This window comes from Thrips palmi, unplaced genomic scaffold (assembly GCF_012932325.1).
Source record: "Thrips palmi isolate BJ-2018 unplaced genomic scaffold, TpBJ-2018v1 HiC_scaffold_5, whole genome shotgun sequence".
NCBI classification, from domain to species: domain Eukaryota; kingdom Metazoa; phylum Arthropoda; class Insecta; order Thysanoptera; family Thripidae; genus Thrips; species Thrips palmi.
In genome coordinates this window covers 7,629,474-7,650,232 of record NW_023144632.1, presented here as the reverse complement: position 1 = coordinate 7,650,232, position 20,759 = coordinate 7,629,474, and the positions used below count along the sequence as shown (strand labels likewise).

The following is a 20,759-nucleotide window of genomic DNA, read 5'->3' as shown; positions in this document are numbered from 1 at the left end:
CACGTGTCCGTTGTCGGTGTCTTCGAGTGTTCTCACAGTACTTGTACTTATACTGAGCGAATTTCGGAACGGCATCTAATTGAGCAGCACTGCTCGTAATGGTTGCGTCCAGCCTGGTCAGCCCAGGCGACCGCAATGCTGTGTGCCTGAGGCGGTTGAGGCGGAGTGTTTTTTGAGGGGGGGGCTCACTCAGAATATTGCTTTCGCCCTGTCCTGTGGTTCATCCTCGGTTCATCCAGCCGCCGTGTTGTCATGGAAACGGCGTACCTGCGCGGGGACGGAGGGGGCGAGGGGGCACCCTTTCTCCTCCCACCGCCCCCACCGCCCCGCCACCCTAGAGGCCCCAGCCAGGCCGCCCGGCGTCCGCTCCCCCAGCGTGCCCAGCGCCGTCTGGCGGGGAGGGGGGGGGGGTGTTCCGTCCGTCGTGCCGTTGGCCGTGCCAGTCAGCCACGCCGCCCCGCCGCCGCCGCCAGTCGTGGACCGCCCTCGCCGCGCCGTGTTGTGACGGGTTGTGACCGGCGACGCCTGCCGCCGCTGCCCTCCGACCGCGCCGCGTGCGCCGCCGGTGACGCCCCGATGCCTGGCCCCTGACCAGGGCGACGTGCCGCCTTGTGCCCGCCTTGTGCCGCGACCACCGCGACGGGATGCGTGTGTGAGTGACTCAAGTGCAGCGCCGCGCCCCACCGCCACCATGGACGTCGGTTTCCACAACCTGTCGTACACGCCGCAGTCCTGGAAGCTGCGCGGTAAGGACGCCCTGCATGGCCTGGCCTGGCCTGGCACACGAGGGAGGAAGGACCCGTTGTCGCAACTCCACAGAGGTTCCACTTGCATCCCTTGAGCGGCAAGGATGAAACGGCCCAAAGGGCTCTTTCTTTTCGGGGTGCTGTCAAAAATGGAGACTGCAAAATTATGTAAAGTCCTTTTTCATCGGTATGTCCCCCGAATCAGGGCTGATTCGATTCGATAACGAACTATTCGCACATCCCTAGACAGCGTGGACTAAGTCTTGCAAGTCGAAATCTCCCGGCATCCCATCGCATCCGTCGTTTAAGTGCGTACAAGAGAAGGCTGCAAAAGCGACTGGTAGCGCCAGTTTGACGGCTCTCAACATGGGGATTTATTTCGGCCATATATTTTCATGGCCGCCCTGCAACTTTGTCTTTTAAGAGTGATCTCGACAACGGGTAGGTTGGGACGATTAGAGCTGTCAATAACTTCGATTTTCCCATGATGGTTTAGCGGCCGCCCGGCCGCCCGCCTGTGCATATCGCCTACGATTATGTGTGGTCTAGCCCTTAATGGTAATGGTAATGTTGGGGTAGGCCACCGGTCTGTCATGCAACGCGGATGGTGGTCTACCTTGCCCCTTAAGAAGGCAGGGGCGAGGTAGGCCACCATCTCCACACCTGTGTTTAGCGTAACGGCCGGTGGCCTACCTCCTAGGCGTTACAAGCGTCGGAGGCCACTACACTGAAAATTGAATAGTCGGACACATGGCCAAATTATGGCGCGACAAAAAGTCACGCCTAAAGTTGGCGTGACAGGAAATTCGCGCCGTAAATCGACATGACGTGTGCGTCACGCCTTTATCTGGCGTGAATGTACTGTGGATTGGCGCGTACAATGAGTTTTGTAAGAAAAGTCGTGCAAAAAACCGGAATGACAGGAAATTCACACGACTTCTGCGTGGCCACTACGTTGTGACCACAAACAGGCAAACAAAGACGTGCCAAGACCTGGAGCGCCAATGTCGCGGCGCCAACCTGCTCACTGGGAGGGTGACCGACCCATTGTCACCCACTGTACCATTTTGTGTACAATACTTGTGAGAGTGTGCTGGAATGTACGCGATTTCTACGATGTTTGCCCTCGGCCACGTATTTTTCCTACTCGTGACCGTGTGTTCCCTCCTCGGCTGAAGTACAATTACTTAATATCAGTATTTTTTGTATTCTTTCCTGTTTTAAGTATCCGCTGAAAATCAGCGATATTTCGGAAATAAAATTTGTGAAAGACAAGTGCACGCAAACGAAGGACTGGGAGCAGGAGCAGTGTTTGGTTTCCGATGTGGTTGCTGTACAAAGCTGACCCCGCTGGACAACGACCCGGTCACCAGGACGGCGGTTTGACATTGCTTCGCGGTTCTTTGGCCGCCGTGACTTTCTTGCTGGGTACATTATGTCGCATTTATCATGGAGCGCAACGAGTCTGACTGACCCAATTTGATTAGAATGTCGGCCTGGGCCACCCGAGGCGCTCGACGGGGCAATTTTTTGGTCGCCCGAAAACGTCGAAGGCAGGTCGGAAACACACAGCGTGATTAGCCGCCAGGCTCGACCTTGAGGGCCGACCTTGAAGCGAGGGGTGAATCACTCCTCGTTCTGGTGTACACATGAGTACATGCGAGGGGTCGACAACACATTTATTACCTCGTACGCGGTGGCTATGTTACTTGTATATTTCCTATATATTACCGTATATTACTTGTGTAATACCACAATTTTGCCTCTATATTACCTCTATATTAGTACATGAGTACGGGTGAGTACACCTTACTCATAAATTTCACTTTTGTAAACGTTTAAAGGCTTTATTTGGCGTTATAAACGGCATTCAACACCAAATTAGGCGAAAAACTAAAGAATTTCGCCCTTTTTAAACTTTTGAGTAGTCTGAGTACGGGTGAATTGGTACACATGAGTACACTGGTGGTTCACTCCTCACCTTGAATGCCGACCTGCAAGGACGCGACAGGGCCAGCCCACCGTCATCCGGGCCGCCGATATTACTCATCGCACTAGGATGCGTGTCGGGGGCGCCATGCCTGGCCATGCCCAGCGCAACGCCCCGCGGCCCCGCACCGCACCCAACGCCCAGGGCACGCAACGCGCGGCACGTGGTCCAACGCCTGAGGCTTTTATTGGGCGACGCCCCCTCGCTGCACTGTAAAAGGAATTTCTCACAAATTAACGCAGGCGTACCTCAGGAAAATGGAGTGAACGTTCGGTCAAACGAGGAGCGTTACTTTACTTTAACATTTACTGTGCTTTTTTCGCGACAGCAGTTGTGCTATCAACGAGGCTATCAACCTGCTGGGTAGGATCGTAAAAAGTTCACTCGTCAAGATGGTCCGGATGCACCGGTTGAAGAAGGCGTACTTAAATTTACAATTCAGTTGGCAAAATGATGCGCCTCCGGTCATCGCCCTGAGGGGCGGGGCCGGGCCAGTGGGGCCTTGGGGCCCGGAGTGCGTTGCGCGGCGTTGCGCGGCGTTGCGCGGCGTTGCACGGCGTTGCGGTCGCGCCTAATATTACCTCGCTGGACCCGGGCCGCCCGCCGCCCGGAGATGGGGACCCGGACGCCAAAATGCGCTTGCGCCTCGACGGGATTAGGGTTGGAGTAATTGGGGTGATCAGCGCGTCTCCGTGCCTCCCTGGTCTAAGGCCCTGGCCTCCCTCTTGACTTTGCCGCTGAAGGACGAACTTGCGTCTGTCTTTTCATCGAAACATCGGGCAAGAGCAACGGACGGGGCTCCTGGAACTTAGAAACAGAAGCAAGGCGTCAGTATTCTGTTATATAATTGTTCTAATTTTGTGCCATTTGTTGATTTTTTAAAAATTTTAATAAATTTTTTTTCCGCATTTGAATTTTGTTGTACACATGTTTTCGAAGTAGTTTGGGGTGGAATCGTGGCTATAACGGATTCCGATAACGCGGCCTTGCTACCGATATGACTGGGAGGTGACACTATGCGGACTAAAAAGCCATATCCGGCCACACCGCTGCGGTTTTGGTATATTCTTGTGTCCGTTCAGTGGCCCCGGTTCTGTTCAGTCACTCAGCCAAAGCCTGCTTCCGACAAAGTCTTGTGGACTTAGAGATTAGTACCCTCGGGCCTCCCGCAGGACCAAAAAGCCAGACGCTCGGACCGAGGCGGACCGATGCCGAGGGGCTACCTCCTGCCTCCTGCGCGGCCACTCGCGCAATCGTGTGTAGAAGGGCTGGCTGTAATCAAGTGCAATCAGCCCGGCATCCCAGCCTCAACACCCAACATCATGAGTGGATACAGAAAAGGGGGGGGGGCATTCTTATAACCACTTAAAAAGTAGGAAATATCCATAACTGGCGCTGTAAGTATGCAAACAGCGCCACTTTGCCCCTCTCCCCCTCATAGGGCCGCCTCTTGATCAGCCACTCCGCAAAATAGGGATTTTTATTTGCAGAATCGACTGCAGTCTTCAATAATTAAGTGTACACAATCGAGAAGAGAGCTTGGCCACGCCTCGACCGATGCTGTGCGTTTGTGTATGTCAAGCTTTGTAAAGCACAGTTCAGGCCATGCTTGGCCTTGGGCACGTTGGAACAACTTAGATGCTCACAAAATGCAAATTTCCCTCTATTTATTGTACTCAAGTATTGTCATCTACATACAGGTGTAACTTTTGTAATAAATTGTGTGCATAGAGAACCAAAGTGAAGACGTCAAGACTTTTGTTCGATTATTAGTCTTTACGTATTTAGGGCGTGTGGGTGGGGCCACTGGCCCATGGGCACACGGCGTGTGCCACACGCAGGGTGACCAAGGTGCCCGGCGACGGGGAGTTGAACTGCCGGCGCGCGGCCGCGCTCGCGTTCCACGGACCCCTTCTTCCCTGGGACGGCACGGCAGCTCGGACGGCAGGGACGCCCTAGCCGGGGCCGGGCCGGGGCCGGGACGCGGTCCGCTGGGAAGATGGTTACGCGGAGACACTCATTTCGCTGTCCCCGTCCCCCTTCGGCCCCTTCGTGTGAATTTCACTCGTTGCGACACCTAGCGCCGCGTAGCGCCGCGCAGCACGGGGCAGCGGGCAGCTCTACTTGGACGCGACACACGCACAGGGAAACAGCGTTGGCCGGACAGTTTAACGCTGTTCCCGCCTTTGCCGCCTTCACGGGCTGCCGACGACCCGTCCGCCTGTCCGTCCGTCCGTCCGTCCGTCCCGCGGCGGCGCCACTAACGACTTTGCTTTGCCTTCTCATGATCAAAATTGTACCCTTACTGTCGTCGCAAAATCATCGGACCAAGACAAACGGACACATCAGCGGCCATTTTTCCCACGTCCAGCTGCGCGCTAGCACGCACACGCCGACACCGCTCAAAGCGGCATTACTCTTCGTGCGTTACTACTTTGTTGCCAATGGCAGCCGTGTCGCGATGCAGCGCCCCGGGCGGTGAGGCTGGACTCGGCTGGACGCGTGTCGAAACGGTTTGGCCGTTCGGAGCCGTTCGGAGCGGGGCGTTGCGGGCCGCATAGGAGACCCGTTCGGACTGCACTTGGTGGAGCTGTAAATTATTGCTGCATTAATTTGGAGGCTCAGCCAGGGCCAACGGTGGGCCCTGGGCCGCGGGCCATTGGCCATGGCAGCTGCAGTCAGCCATGGGAACGACATTCTGACGCACGCAACACGGCGCGCAACACCTCTCTGCGCTAATCTCACTCCCCATCGGTGGCTTCATGACATTTTCGACAGGCCGGCCAATGAAAAAAAAGGGCCAATTTTCGTCTACGCACGGTAAAACCGGTTCCTGGTTTTCCCAGGAACTTCCTGGAAATCGCCTATACCTTCACCATTGGCTTCCTGGGAAAACCAGGTTCCGTTTTCACCGTGCGACTCCGAGGCCGCGAGTTGAACACGGAAAAAAGGAATTATAGTTCACCCACTTTATTTCCGTGATAACCGAAAAAATGTGTACCAGTAACGAAAATTTTGTTGGTAAAACTAACAATCTGTTGGCGCAACAAAAAGACCCGTTAAATTGTAAGACCGAAAAAGGGTGATACTTTATTGGGTCATCGATGAAGGCTGATAAATTCAAAATGGAAAACAAGTCTCATTGATGTCTGCTTTTTTCGGCCATTCATTGGAGTATCACCCTTCTAGTCCATACATTTTTGTTGTAAGACTAATTTAGGTGATATGTTTTGTGCATGCGTGCATTTTGGTTGGACGTCTCACCGTCACCCTGTGAACTTTGGTGATGCAAGTGGCAGGAAGTGCAACGCGTCGGAAACGACACCACCAGGGTTGTTAACGTTAAATCTAAAACGTAACGCGTTAAGTTACACGTTAACCAAGAGACCCGTAACGTTACCGCGTTAAAGTTACGGGTATCAGCAAAAGTTTAACGCGTTAACGTTACGCGTAACGTTTAACGCCCGTTAAAGTTAACCCTGCTTCTACTTAAACGATGAAAAATTCTGTTTGTTTACTAAATCTACCAAAAATGCCTCTGTGGGACGATTTAAGAAATGAGTCATGTTAATTTTTGACTGTTAAAATACGGAAATAAGGAGGTTTAGTTGACCCAAATGCATGTCAAAATCTCTTCCAAGTCATTTTTAGACCGAATATTTTGCATAATTAGTGCCGTAATTTAACTTTAACGTCGTTAAAAGTTACAGGGGTCGCGTAACGTTTACGCGTTAACGTTACGGACTATCCGAATGTTTAACGAGTTACCGTTAACGTTAAATTAACTTTAACGTTAACGTCGTAACGCCGTTAACCGTTAATTTAACGTTAACAACCCTGGACGACGAAAGGAAAAGCGTGCGACTGCGGCGACCGCGGCACGCACCGTCACTCAAAGCAAATGCTGCAAAGAGAGACAACCCGCTTTCCGGCTGAGCGGGCCAGGCACCGGAGGACTGAATCCCTTGCCATCCACGCCTCTCTGACCCACCCCGACTGAGGAAGACCTTCTTTCTGTCCACAGGCGACAAGCCCGTCATCCTGAAGGATGTGTCGGGGCGCTTCAAGAGCGGCGAGCTGTCCGCCATCCTGGGGCCGTCGGGGGCGGGGAAGAGCACCCTGCTCAACGCGCTGTCCGGACTCACGTAAGTGTTGAAAGAACAAAAACAACGAGTTGTAAGTTACCAACTATCATCGTGGTGGGCTGTCAGGCTCGTGGGAGCGCATACCTTTGGCGGCTTCGATCGGTGACTGCAGTCGCGGGGGAGTCCTGGGAGAGGAGAGAGGGGTCAGTGCGGCGTGGTCGGCTAGGAGGCTTATGACCGAGCCCAGGACGAGTAGGGCGATGCAGAGCGGTTAGCTTGCCCGCAGCGGACCGGCCGGGCCGACCTGGGGCGACCGGAGACAGTCCCTTGACAACGGCCACGGCGCACCACGGCGACACCGCTCTGTGCAACCGCCCGCACTCTGATTGCCACTCCGACGGCGCCTTGAACCCACGAAAAAATGTTCCCACGCCCCTGACTGCGGACCGCGCGGACTGCGGGCACTAATTTCCCCCGCAACAACCGCGAACACGCACCGCCTGGGCCTGGGCCTGGGCAGCTCACAATGGGGCGTTTCGAATGGGAGCCAAGGATGGCAGTGTTTCCAGCCTCTGTTCGGCAGCCCCCCCGTGCTGCCCCTGCAGGACGATCCCGACAGCCGCGGGTTGCCTCACCGGGCTGTGGCGCCGTGGCGCGCGCTGCCAACCAAACGCCGTGGCCGTGGTCAGTGCGCGGAGCGGTGCGGTGCGCGGTCCGTGTGCCATTGCGCGGTGCGGTCGCTGAACTCGCATGGCCCACGGTGACTCGTTCTTGGCATCAGATCGCACCGAGTGACACCAAAGCGGGCCGCGCCCCACCAGGAGCCCTGCCCTCAGCCCGCCTTCTTTGCTTTGGAATAATAATTAGTTTCCCCGAAACTTTCCGTGGAATACAATGCAAAGCCACAGCCATAAGGTGCGCTGCGTGACACCGCACGTGCCCTCCGCGGCCTGAATGTGACCTGAGCGTGACCTATGGCAGCATCGCTCCACTTGGCGATGGAAAAGGGTTCGAAAGCAGAGCGCCTATTCGTCGCGGCGTTCGCATCCAGTCCAAATGTGTCTATGCCGTGGAGTTGGCGTTAGCTCGCCTTACTTTCGAAATGTCAAGTTTACCGCGAAATTATAATGACGCTCTGGACTCGGCCGAGGAGGCTTATACTTGGCATACTTGGCGGATCAGCGTAGATCACACACTCGCAGACAGACACAGTATCGCTATCCCTCTCTCTCACACACACCACACCACGCGCTGGACGAGTGCAAAATATGACACAACATGCCGGAGTGCAACTGCAATAGTGGTCCGCGGCAGGTGCCAGCATGCGTGTCGTTCGGGACGCCCCCGCCTCGGCCTTGCCACCCTGCTGGCACGCCCCGCCACGCCCCGCCACGCCCCGCCACGCCCCGCCCCGCCACGCCCCGCCACGCCCCGCCACGCCCCGCCACGCCCCGCCACGCCCCGCCCCGCCACGCCCCGCCACGCCCCGCCACGCCCCGCCACGCCGCCACGCCCCGCCACGCCCCGCCACGCCCCGCCACGCCCCGCCACGCCCCGCCACGCCCCGCCACGGCGCGCCGTCGGCCCAATCATGTTGGGGCCACCTCGGCCGATTTGAATTCTTGATTGTGGCAGGGAAAGGCTGCAGCCCGCAGGCCGCACGCCGCACGTACACTGAGAGGCTTCCGCCTCTCGCCTGTCATGACCCCGTGCGCCGCACCGCGATCGCAGCGTTGCAGAAATAGCGGTCTAAAAGTGACCCGAAAGGAGTCGTTTTTTCCCGCGAAGACAGCGAACCGAATCGCATGTCTCACGACTGCAGAGTTCGATAAAAGTGAAAGGTGCTACGCCCATTCATGCATGCCGCGGTGCTCCTGCAGTACACAGCCTCCCCCCGCCGCCCGAACGTCATACTCCACTCCGGCCGACCGTCCAAGTCCGTCCGCCCGGCGTCCCTGCGTCCGACCGTCCTTCGACCCGGCGCGGCGTGCCGATTCCAGTCCTGCCATACGGGCCTCTGCAATACACTGCCTGGAAAAGGGACCTTCCGGAGAAAGTGTTCTGTGCCCCTCTCCCCCCTTCCCTGTCATCGCCGCGTCAGCTAAGTGGAGGCCGGTTCACACGTACCTCAATTTTTCTCTGGTTAAACATTCCCTGAGAGAACGCCTACTTCCCCCCCTCCCCTCTCCCCTAGCCAATGGCGATATTTTTCACGGAAGTCATTATCAGCTGGAGCTGGAGCGACCGTCGTTACGCGGCGCTGGAGTAATTTAGCGCCACCTGGTGACGAACACTTGAAACGAATTTAAGCGCGCCGCGTTAGAAACCGACTAATTACCTCGAGTTTCTGGGAAGAGGGCCCGGAGGGGGGGGGGCATCGGACGGGGGTTGCGTCAGTGCGTCAGGTCGGCAGCGGGCGGCGGGGCGGCGTACGCGCGAGGCCCGTTTCGTTTCGTGCCGCTGCCTTTGCCTTTGCCGGCAGCAAATTGTAGGCAGAGGCCGGCGCCACTGCATCATTAGGGCTTGGCCGTGGCTTGGCCGTGGCTGGGCCGTGGCTTGCCCAACGCTGAGGGCGCTGAGGCAACGCGTTATGCCCGATCAATGCACCGACCGGTATCGATGCAACGTCGAACTCATTGTGCTGTGTGCTTCCTCCAGGACGCGCGGCGTGGAGGGCTCCCTCACGGTGAACGGCCGCCAGAGGAACCCCCGCACCTTCAACAAGTGCTCGCGCTACATCACGCAGGAGGACCTGCTGCAGCCGCTGCTCACCGTGCACGAGCTCATGATGGTGTCGGCCAGCCTCAAGCTGCCCTCCAACACGAGTCACCAGGAGCGGATCCGGGTGGTGAGTACGCTTGACCGCGCCGCAGCACGGCGGGGGAAGTCCCGTCAAAGGCTTCGGGTCCGAGCGAGTAGGACCGGAGGCTGGTGCGCTCCAAAGGGCATTTTGGCTCTGACTGTCCCGTAAGGAAAGTGCGCTCTGCCAAGAGACGTTGGCCAGGACCCTGGGAGGCGCGAGGAGGCGCGAGGCGTGGCGCCGGCGCTGGCTTGCCTAGCTAGCCCGGCCTGCCTGCCGGTTCCGCGTTGCAGAGCGAGCATCAATAAGACGGGTCGGACGCCCTTGAGATTACCGGTATAAGCGCAACCGAGCGCGCGTAGACGTGTGTGTGTGTGTGTGTGTAAGTGCAGAGCCTGTGCGCGTGTGTGCGTGTGAGAGTGACAGAGAGGTTGCTCCTGCTTGGACGGAGAAGCGCGTTTTCATAATCACGAAGATTGTAATTACGGTGGGGTCACTGAGGAGCGAGCCAGCTTTTAGCAGTCACGTGCACAAGGGCTGGGCTGGATGTCATCACGTTATCAGACAAATTTCTGATTCATTCCATTTCTTTTGAGTGCACTTAAAAATATTTTAAAAATCAATGTCCGTTTGGTCTAGCCGCCGCAATGCATTTGCGAGGCGAAGGCCTCTTTGCATGTGAACACTTACCGACACTTACCGCACGAGCTCAGGCAGAATGATAAAGCGCGCCAGGCATTTTCCTTTCATACTCACAATCAAGGAATTGCTGGAGAAGCGTTTTGGCTTGCTGTCTCCGAGTCCGCCTGCTGCGACTCCTTTTCTGTGATCCCCGTTCTTATTTTCAGTCTTTTCCCCCACGCCTTTCATAGCGGGCACCTTCGGAATAAGTCAGTTGCGTTTATACATTCTGTAAGGGCTCATTGAAAACGGACCAGGGAACGTTATCGCATTGTCCTCGGCGGTTTGGCCCTGGTTGGTCCGGACTGGCCCGGACTGGCCCGGACTGGCCACGCGTTTAGTCATGCATGCGTCCCGCACGAGACGCCAATAATGACTGCACCTCGAGCACACTGCAGGGCTGCAGGCCGCGCCGGCCCCGCTGCAGTGGGGCGGCGTGGCGGCGGGCGGCGGGCGTGGTCCGTCTCGCGGTGTGTGCGTGCCGTAGCGGTTTCCGCGGGTCGCTGTGAGCGGCGTCGCGGCGGAAATTTGTCAAGCCAACAACGGAATACTACGGCGAGGTGGGGCAGGACCAAAAAAAGGGCGGGGGGAGGGGCGCCGCCTCAGCGGAAGGCAATCGGAATGCAAGCTTCGGCCCCTGTCTGCGCATAGGGGTCATTCCGTCCGGGTTTTCTCGAAACTCGCTGGGTTTTTCATACTCGTATTCTCAAGTATTCTTGGTGTTTCCTAAGAATTCTGGCAAAGGCACGCCAAAGAAAGCTTCGAAGATACAGCCTCGTCGAGGGAGTCCGATTTGCCGGCGTGGGCCACTCGCCGTGGCCGCTGAAAGTCAGTCCAAAACATAAACGGCGACTGATGTCCCTCTCTGCGCAGGTTAGCGACGTGCTGGACAAGCTGGGCCTGCTGCACGCCGCGGCCACCAGGACGGAGAGGCTCTCGGGCGGCGAGAAGAAGCGCCTGTCCATCGCGCTGGAGCTGGTCAACAACCCGCCCGTCTTCTTCCTCGACGAGCCCACCAGGTGAGGTTGGGTCAGGCCATGCCCAATGTCTGCCGCCGGTGCAGCAGAACCACGCCGCGGTCGGCCAACCGAGCGGCTATGCGAAGGATCGCAGCGTCGCTCTGTCTTTCTCGCACCCACGGGACACCCATGGATGAGATGGAGACCAAGGGAGACAGTGGACGAAGCGAGCGTTCGGCATGGCTGGGAATCGCTCGGCTGCTTGCGCGCTTGCGGTCGCGTAGGTGGTTGCGGTGTGCCTGCACGGCCTGCACGGCGGCGGTGCTCCCGAGCGCATCGCCCTTGGGAAGGCACCGCCACTGTTTGCGCATGCTCCTGCCCTGCCCCGCTCTGCCCCGGCGTTGCGGCACTCGTTCGCTTGCATCGCACTCTACGTTAAGGCGCAAGGCGCGGAGATGATGCGCTTTAAATTTCGGCACGGCGCTGCGCACGAGTGGGCCAGGGAATACCGTGAATGCAAACCGGAACGCGGCGCCGAGCATTGGCAGTGCCAGCGACGCCCACCCACCTCGCGCGCGGCGCCATCTTTTCACAACGCCGAACTTTGGCGGTCAAAATCTGCGCGCCTAGCCCTTTAACGCACCGTGTGATTGGGTACCACGTCCAGGCCCTGTGACACGGATGGTGTGGCTGGCGCCCTAAGGACTCGAATGACTGCGCCTTGACTGTGCCTTGACTGCGCCTTGACTGTGCCTTGACTGCGCCTTGACTGCGCCTTGACTGTGCCTTGACTGTGCCTTGACTGCGCCTTGACTGTGCCTTGACTGCGCCTTGACTGTGCCTTGACTGCGCCTTGACTGTGCCTTGACTGCGCCTTGACTGTGCCTTGACTGCGCCTTGACTGTGCCTTTCTGCCGCAGCGGCCTGGACAACGTGTCGACGGGGCAGTGCCTGCGCCTGCTGCGCCGCCTGGCGCACGAGGGCCCCCGCACCTTCGTGCTCACCATCCACCAGCCGTCCGCCAGCCTCTTCGAGCTGTTCGACCACGTGTACGTGCTGGCCAGAGGCCGCTGCGTGTTCCAGGGACCGCCCGGCCAGCTCGTGCCCTTCCTGGCGCGGTCGCACATCGCATGCCCGCGCCACTACAACCCCGCCGACTTTCGTAAGTACTCGCAAAAACAGCACCCCAAAACGCGAAGCACCAAGCTGCGGTGGTATGACCTGCACGAGGAACTCGGTCGTTTGGCACCACGCGGCCACGCCTCATCGCGGAAAACGTCGCTCAAACCATGGCTTTCTGATCACTCGAGTGATCTGCTAATAGAAAAATGCTGCTCGCGGAAGCAGCGAAACTAGACAGTCGGCTAGACAGGCTTGCTCTGCTGCTGCAGCAGTGGGCGGCCTTGCGCAGCCATCTCTGTGCTGCGCTTCGACGGCGCCCCGAGTTTTGCAAATGCGATTCAGGTCGGCGAGAGCTCGCGTGGATCCGCGCCGTGGCGTGCCGTGGCGTGCCGTGGCGTGCCGTGCCGCCACAGCCCTGTGCGAAACCCCGCGCAAAGCCCCCGGCGGGCCGAGGGCCGAGGGGGCGGGGGTGGGGCAGGGGAGAAGTGAAAGCCGAATAATGCAAGCCTTTGAACCGGGCCGGCCGATGGCCCGGCCGCATCGATCCAGTCGCCTCCCGAATCGCGGCTGCAGGGCTGCAGGGCCAGGGCAATCTCTTAAGGGGACACAGAGTGTTCGCTGCACGGTGCGAGTGGGCAAGGGCTACCGCTCATTCGCTCCTCGATGAGAGGCACTAAGGCAGCATGGCCTTCGCCACTGCCAACGCACTACCGTTTCGAATGGGTTTGCGATTTGCGCGTTAGTGCCCTTTGGCGATGGCCCTTTGGCGATGGCCCTTTGGCGATGGCCCTTTGGCGATGGCCCTTTGGCGATGGCCCTTTGGCGATGGCCCTTTGGCGATGGCCCTTTGGCGATGGCCCTTTGGCGATGGCCGTTTGGGCCTTGACATTGTCCGCGTTACGTGGTGGCGGCTGCGCTGTCCCCCTCAACACAAACATGAGTGAATGCGCGCACAAACAGGCGCGCACGCACACACCTTCACACTGACACTCACGCACGCACTCACACGCGCGCCTCGTTACGCATTGTCCCGGTCGGCCGATGGGGCTGTCGCGGCTGTCGCGGCTGTCGCTGCCGGGGCCCTGACCGCTTTCGGAGGGCGGCGCTGCGATGTCGCGTCGGCCGCGTGGTCGGCAGACGAGTGACGTAAGCGCGCCGTCTGCTTGGCCGGGGAAACGGATGCGAAGGAGAGCGGAACTGCAGGACAGGCCACGGACAGGCCGCGGGACTGGTCGCCTAAAACTGCGCCAAAAATCACAAAAAGTTTGGTTCGACGCTTTGTTGCAGTGATGGAGCTGACGGACTCGGACGCCGAGTTCGTGCAGATCCTCTCCGAGTCGGTGGACAACGGCAAGCTGACGAGGACGCCCCAGGGCAGCATGCTGGAGGTGGACAAAGGTAATGTCGGGCAGGGTGGCCTTTCCGAATCTTAACCAACCAGCGCCACGAGAGTGACTGTTTGGCCCGCCAGGGGAGTGCCTGAGCGAGTGCAGCGGCTCCAGCCAGGGCGAGGCGGTCGACGCGGAGCCGGAGGCGCCCCTGCACGCCACGCCGGGCCGCCGCCACGGCAGCAGCCAGGACGACATGCAGTTCCCCACGTCGTGCTGGCTGCAGTTCGCCGTGCTGCTGCGCCGAATGCTGCTGCAGATCTGCAGGAACAAGGTGCGAATGACCTCCGCGGCGTCAGCCGCACCGGCGCGGTGTCACTCGACGCGCCACGCCGTGCAAATAAAATTGTCTTTCGCGGGGAACTCTCCGCCGCGCTGAGTGAGCTCGCAGTCGCCGGCGGCCCTGGCCGGCCCTGGCCCTGTGCTCCAACGCCTTGTACGTCGGCAAGGCCAGCTCTACTGCACCACTGCATTTTGCGAACTAACCGCCACACCACGCCGGCAGTGGTCTCCAAACCAAGCCGTAGTTGACAAAGAATTGTCCTCACTAATTAGCAGTAGAATCGCATCGGCACATTACGAGTGGTTTAGAGGCGTTTGGTGTGGACGTGTGTCGAAAATGCAGTTGCCACTGTTGTCTCGACGAGTGATTAAGGAATGTTTGTTCGGGCAGGTGGCGCTGCAGATCCAGTTCATGCACCACTCCATGTGCGCCTTCATGGTGGCCGTGCTCTACTTCAACGTGGCGCGCGACGGCTCGCAGTTCTTCACGCACATGAAGTTCTCCATCGGCCTGGTGCTCTTCTACACGTACACCCACGTCATGGTGCCCGTCCTCGTCTGTGAGTACCGCCGGCATGCTTGGCCGCGCCGTAAGGGTAGGCAGCCCATCCGGCTCAAAGTGAAGGAGCGGTGCCCCCCCCCCTCTTTCCTGTTTACGCCACCGCGCGTGATGTGCAAAGCAATGCTGAAGCCCTCGTGCATTTCTCTTGCAGATCCGTATGATGTCAAGCTGTTCAAAAAGGAGCACTTCAACAGATGGTACGGCCTCAACGCGTACTACGTGGCCCTCAGCGTCGCCAAGATGCCCCTCCAGGTAAAACGCGGACCGCGGACCCCTCCGCCGTCTCCCATTGAGCGCGCAGTGTGTCACGCTTGCTCCTTTGTGCAGTTCGTGCTGTCCAGCTACTTCCTGGCCATCATCTACTACTCGTCGGGGCTGCCCATGGAGCTGGACAGGTTCCTCATCATGGTGCTGACGGGCATCCTCATCTCGCTGGTGGCCGAGGGCTTCGGCCACTCCATCGGGGCCGTGTTCAGCGTCACGGTACGTGCAGCGCTCCACGGTCTGCCCCCGAGGCGCTAGCCAGGGCGGCCCCCCTTCCGGCCGGCGCGTCGGTTGGGCTGCCTACCTACTCAGGCTCTTGTTGCAGAACGGGTCCGCCGTGGGGCCCATGCTGATCGCGCCGTTCATGGGGCTGGCGGTGTACGGCTTCGACTTCGCGCAGCAGATCCCCTGGTACATCACGGCCCTCATGAAGACGTCCTTCCTGCGCAGCGGCGTGGCCGCCTTCGTGCTCACCATGTTCGGCTTCGACCGCCAGATGCTCGACTGCAACGAGTACTACTGCCACTTCCAGAACCCCAAGAAGGTGCTGCGCTTCCTCGACGTGGAGGGGCAGAGCGCGTGGAGCGAGATCGTCAACCTGGTCATCCTGGCCGCCTTCTACCGCCTCACCTTCTGGTGCGGCTTGCGCTGGAGGGCGTCAACCTGACGCGTGTGCGGGAAAGAGAAAGGAAATTGAAGAAACTGCCGCCAAACGAGTGGCCGCAGTGGACCATGGGGTGGACCTTGGTCTTGGTGCTCACGAACCTGACCAGTGGACAGTCCTGTCACCTGGACCTGTGCACTGCGTTCCGGTGTGCCCCACGGGGCTTGCGGATCAAAAAGGCTTGAATTTTCAGGCGGCGCCACGCTTTGATCAACTCGTCCCGTTGCATTCTTGCCAAATTTGTACTTAGACCGTTGGTTGTGTTGACGGATTTCTGTTTATTTCCCAGAATGGATGAAACTATGACTGGAAATGATCTGGAGTAGGTTTTAGTTGGATTTGTATGTTTAGTTAGTACTCTCATTGTGATAATGTATTTAGGTTAGTATTAAGATCCGAGCGTTTGCTTCACGAGGAAGCTTTGCAAACGCTAATCATAACAAATTTGACGAATCGAGTCCGGGCAGAAACCCCTATTAGATACGCGGAAAATGTTTAGAGTTTAGCCGTGTGTATGTTTCTTTTGTATCTTAGTTTTACTGTAAAATTAGGAAGAGCATCGCAGTTGCAGGCTTAGTTCGTGATATCACCCTGCCAGCTGCATCTTCGAAGTTACACTTAACGAGCCAAAGATCGAGCAGGGTCTCGACCAGCAGGGACCGTCCTTTATCGATAATGATTCAAGGTGCTAGGAGAATCTTTAGTGTGTAACTGATTTTCAATTAAGGTTCAAGCGAGGAAGAAAAATAAGAAGAGGGTGGTTAAGTCCTGCTTGCAACGTCCTTGCGAGCTTGATGGACGGTCCCCACAGCCTCTTATAGAAGGAACGGAGCGTTGTTCCAATAGCGATTTAAGTTTTTACTTTTAATTAAGCGAGGAAACACCCTGATAGTTGCTCAACTAGTTGTGCTGCCACACGAATCGTCTTCCACGCAGGGCGGGGTAAAGCACTGCCAGTCAAAATTTTAGAAATTTAAATATGAAACTTATGTAAGAAACATCACGTTTCCACCAAACTATGGTGTGGGGCAGTCCAGTCAGAAACTGTTCCTTGATGAGATAATGAGGTAGGGGCGTGGGTGGGCTCTTGCAGGGCGGCACAATAGCAGATTAATTTTGTCTCCTGTATGACTGTCTGTGAAATCCACTTTAAAAGGAGCGAGCATTCGTCGTGAAGCATTCAACACAGTTTATTATTCTCTTACGTCGTTTTTTAAATAAATAAATACCTTTGTGAGAGTATTGTCTACTAGCATTGCTTCATTCCGAATTCACTGTTCCTCTTGTAACTGCGCTAAGGCTGGCTGGTGAAGCGGTGTGCTGTTGGCGTGCAGCAACGAAAAAGGAAGTGGAACTCGAACGCCGGTTTTTGTTGTTTGGAGTCAGAGCAGTGACTCTCAGCAGCAGTATTTTTGTTTTAGGTTGTCAAGTGGGGCACCTGACGACAGTTTGGGGTTCGTCCAGCAGATTACTTATCAGGTTGACCTTAGTCGCGCGTTAGATCTAAATTTTTCCTTTGACCCCCCCCCCTCTTCCCCCCAGAGAATACGTCAGTGCCGCCACTCCGTTTACTAGTCCAGTATCTCCGCCGCGCCGCGCTCCGCCACGCCTCGCGCACAAAGCATACCGCGTTATAAATCCTCCTGACCATGACGGTGGTGACCTACTATGCAGTGGACAGGCCCCCAGCGAGCGCCGCGCCGCGCCAACCAAAGCGCGAACATCCAAGCGTCCACGACGACGGCGTGCGGAGCAGACGAGAGCACAGCATAACATAGCCAACTGCTCGTGTTGCGTTTTTGACGCTGTCGAAGGTTTCGCTCTTGTTTGAAGTTAACTTCTTGTTGGTTTCGCTCCTGCCGCAATGAACGGCAGGTCCTTCTTCGTCGGATCCCCTTAAATCAAGGACGAGATTAAGTCGAGCGAACGAAGGGGTGCTTCCTTGGCGCCCGAGAGAACATGAATATGAATGCGAACATGTGAGCCGGCCGTTAGGCATGTGTACCGGCACAACGGTGGTCATTCCCGCCTTGCTAACCGGACACAAGTGCACTCCACGCCTCGCTAGCTCCCTGAAGAAATCGTTATTCACACCACCACTGTCCAAGAAAGCCACATAAAAACAGAGTATTGGCACAGCGTGATTTGAAAAAAAAAATATAAACGTCTCTGGAGATACACACGACAATGTGGCGGGAATTTTTCACTGTAGTGAAAACTCAGTCGTAAGCAAAATGACTTTCAGCACGTGACAATTTTGGCGTTCCCCCGCCGGGCAATCAGTTCAAAACAGAAAGGCCCCAGAATGCTTGATGGTCACGGTAAGAGCCATGAAGCGGTTTGCATTTCTGGATGATGGGCCCTTTTTTTTCGCTGGCGTGCAGCGATATGCACAGTGGAGATCCGATCTCTGTTCCTCGTTAATGCACTTGTGCTTCTCAAGAGGAGAGGAAATAGTGGGGTGGGGGGGGGGGCACGCAATACACCAAATCTTTCGATCAGCAGCAACGTTTCCTGAATTTCAGTAAATCGGCTCAATACAGAACTGTGCCTTTGGCCTTGGAAATGAACGGAAAGGCTAGCTGGCATGAGAGCCACGAGGCCCAGGAGGTCCAGGCGGTCCTGGAGGTCCACGCCGCGTCCTGCGATCGCCCTGATGAAGCACACGGATGAAGTCATCGCGATGCCGCGGCGAGCATCATTAGCCGAGCCGCCGCCAAACGCATTCCTGGATCACACACCGTTAAAACGGAGGTTTTCAATTTACTAGAGCGTACGGGCCGGCCCCGCTGCAGCGCGCACGTTTTCAAAGAAGGGCCCGTGGAGCCAGCGAGCGCCTGCAGACCGGCGATAGGCAACCCGCCCGTCCGCCGTGCACTGGCGGGCTGGCCTACCTGTCGCTCCGCAGGCGTCGGGCCATCCACTTTTCTTGTCTTCTTTTTTCCGGTGCATCTCCTCCCTCCCCGCGGAATGGTGCATACAGCTCGGACTGTCGCGGCGAGTGCGCAGCGGAGTCTCCGGCCATCGGTCACGCATTCCGACTCTCAAAACACGAAAAACGGCGCGGCATCTCTTGGCGTGGCGCCGCGGCGAGGCGGGGCGGGGCAAGGAGGTGCCGGCGATGCCTGCCGCGTCTGGGGGATGAGTGTCGATCGAGCCGTTACAGTGCCGCTCCGTGCGCGCCGTGGACGCCGTTTAGCGCCATGTCCTTGACAAAGTGGATGCCGCGAGCGGGCGCAGCTGGAGCGTGGAGGACGGGCCGACGCACCGAGAGTTCGAGGGATTCCTTACCGTTTTACTCTCTCCCTCCTCTCTCTCTCTCTCTCTCATGCACGCACAGAAGAGCACGCGGGCCTCCACCGACATTCGGCGGAGCTCTGCTGGCCAGAGCGCCACATTTTCGGTTTCCCGAAAGTTGCACATTCCTCTGTACAAGATCCCCTGCAAATCACGGCGTGCGGGACGGCGGCGGCGAGGCGGTCCAACGCAAACAGATGACAGAGACAGACCGCCTCGCCGCGCCCTGGCCTCGACTGACAGCGCCACGCCGAGCAGGCCGTGCCGCCGTGGCCGCCGTGGCCGAGGCCCGCCGCCGTACCGTACACTTCGGATCCCCGCGCCACGCCGCGCCGCCAGCGCCAGCCAGCGCCAGCCAGCGCGCGGACACGCTCCAGATATGAAGATGGCCCGAAAGGCAGAGGCGGTGAGCGGGGCCTCGAGCTTGTCCCGGGGGCCGAGGCCGGGCCGAGACTTGGGCAGAGGTCAAAGGGGCATTTCAGACGACTATGCGCCAAACGCCTTCCAGGGTGGTCAAGCTTTCAGTACAACAATCATCCTGCTCACCGCCAACTTGCAGTGGTGGAGCGGTATTAGTTTGCCTGGCAGAGGATTAAAAGCGGCGTTTGTTCGCGGCGGGACTCCTCGTTTTTTTTCTCGTCTTCATGGGCCACGTCATCGGCGAGTCAACTGGAGCGTCGCGGCGTTTAGCCGCTAAGCAGCGTGGCGGATGATGCGCGCCATCCTCCTTGTCGCCGGACGCTCCGCACCCCGGACCGCGCACCCAGGACGCTGACGTGTCCCGCACCCCTGGGCGAAGTAAGGCTCGCCGATCGGGCCGGCAGGGCCGGCAGGGCCAGCAGGGCGTTACCCCGGCAACGGAGCTGTGACGGCGGTGCCAGGCGGAGAGTGAGGCGGGGCAATTACAATGATAACCGTCACCGCGCGGCCCGGCGAAGCCGGCGGGGCCGGCAGGGACGCGGCTCAATCATGGCGGCTCGCGGACTGCATCCACTGGCTTATTCTGGCCGAGATCCATCGCTCTGTCTCCCTCGCACCCCTGCGGGCCGCCACAGGAGTGCGAGAGAGACGGAGCGACGCGAGAACTGTTGTTCGGAATCACCATCTTGCTGTGCCGGCGGCCCCATTGCGCCCCGACGGTCCGACGCGACGGCGATACCCCGGTCATGTTTATTTAGCAGTCCAGCAGTCGCACTGGAGCATGACTCGGGCCTCAGGCAGACTGGCTCCGTCGCCGGAACTGGACCACTGGAGTCACTGGAGACCACTGCCCTGCTGAACGCCGAGTGCGGACGCGAGAGAGACAAGGGGCGTCGCATGGTGGCGCGGTGGGCGCGGTGGGCTCTTGGTGGGTCGCGCGTTGCAGTCTCCAGGCATGCTCCAGGCGCAATGGGCAGGCTGAGGCTCCAACTTGAACAAAATCGCCAGAGAAGACAGCGCACTTTCCTACCACTATTGTGGAGGCTGCTGAGCGACTCTGAAGACGTTGCAGTCAGGAATGATCCCAGTCCACCCAAAAGACAAAATGCGCACAGAGTGAGGCATCTCCAGAAGCCATGCCTGGAGCCATGACGTGTCGTCTAGTGGGGCTTAAGGGAAGCTTGCAGGAAGGAGGGGGAGGGGGGCGCACGGGGCCGAGACGGATGTTAGTTGCTCTGGGGAAAGGGGAGGGGGGCATCGCGAACCTCGGGCTGGAGGGGCGGCGAGCCGTGAACGCGCGCAGGATCACGGAAAGCACAGCTCGAGAGGGGGAGCGTCGTCGCCGGGTGCCTGGATGCCACTCAGTCCGTCCTCGACCTCCACACGGCCAACAGGGCCTCCTCGACGATCCGCGCCGAGTCCAGCCGCGTTCGAGTCACGCCTGCTGTCGTTGGCGGCGGAGTGTTTGTGTGTGTGTGTTTTCGCGAGCGTGTGTGTGG

General features: G+C 58.3%; 1 protein-coding gene across 1 annotated transcript; it reads left to right on the top strand.

The window, feature by feature from the left end:
- The first annotated feature begins 570 nt into the window (after positions 1-570).
- LOC117650926 (ATP-binding cassette sub-family G member 4) lies at positions 571-16,792 on the top strand. Its single transcript, XM_034394574.1, has 11 exons — positions 571-746; positions 6,761-6,881; positions 9,480-9,669; positions 11,176-11,321; positions 12,182-12,423; positions 13,671-13,781; positions 13,855-14,045; positions 14,445-14,613; positions 14,767-14,867; positions 14,943-15,098; positions 15,205-16,792. Exons 1-11 carry the CDS (start codon positions 692-694, stop codon positions 15,544-15,546), a joined length of 1,824 nt encoding a protein of 607 aa, XP_034250465.1. The 5' UTR covers positions 571-691; the 3' UTR covers positions 15,547-16,792.
- The last annotated feature ends 3,967 nt before the right edge of the window (positions 16,793-20,759 follow it).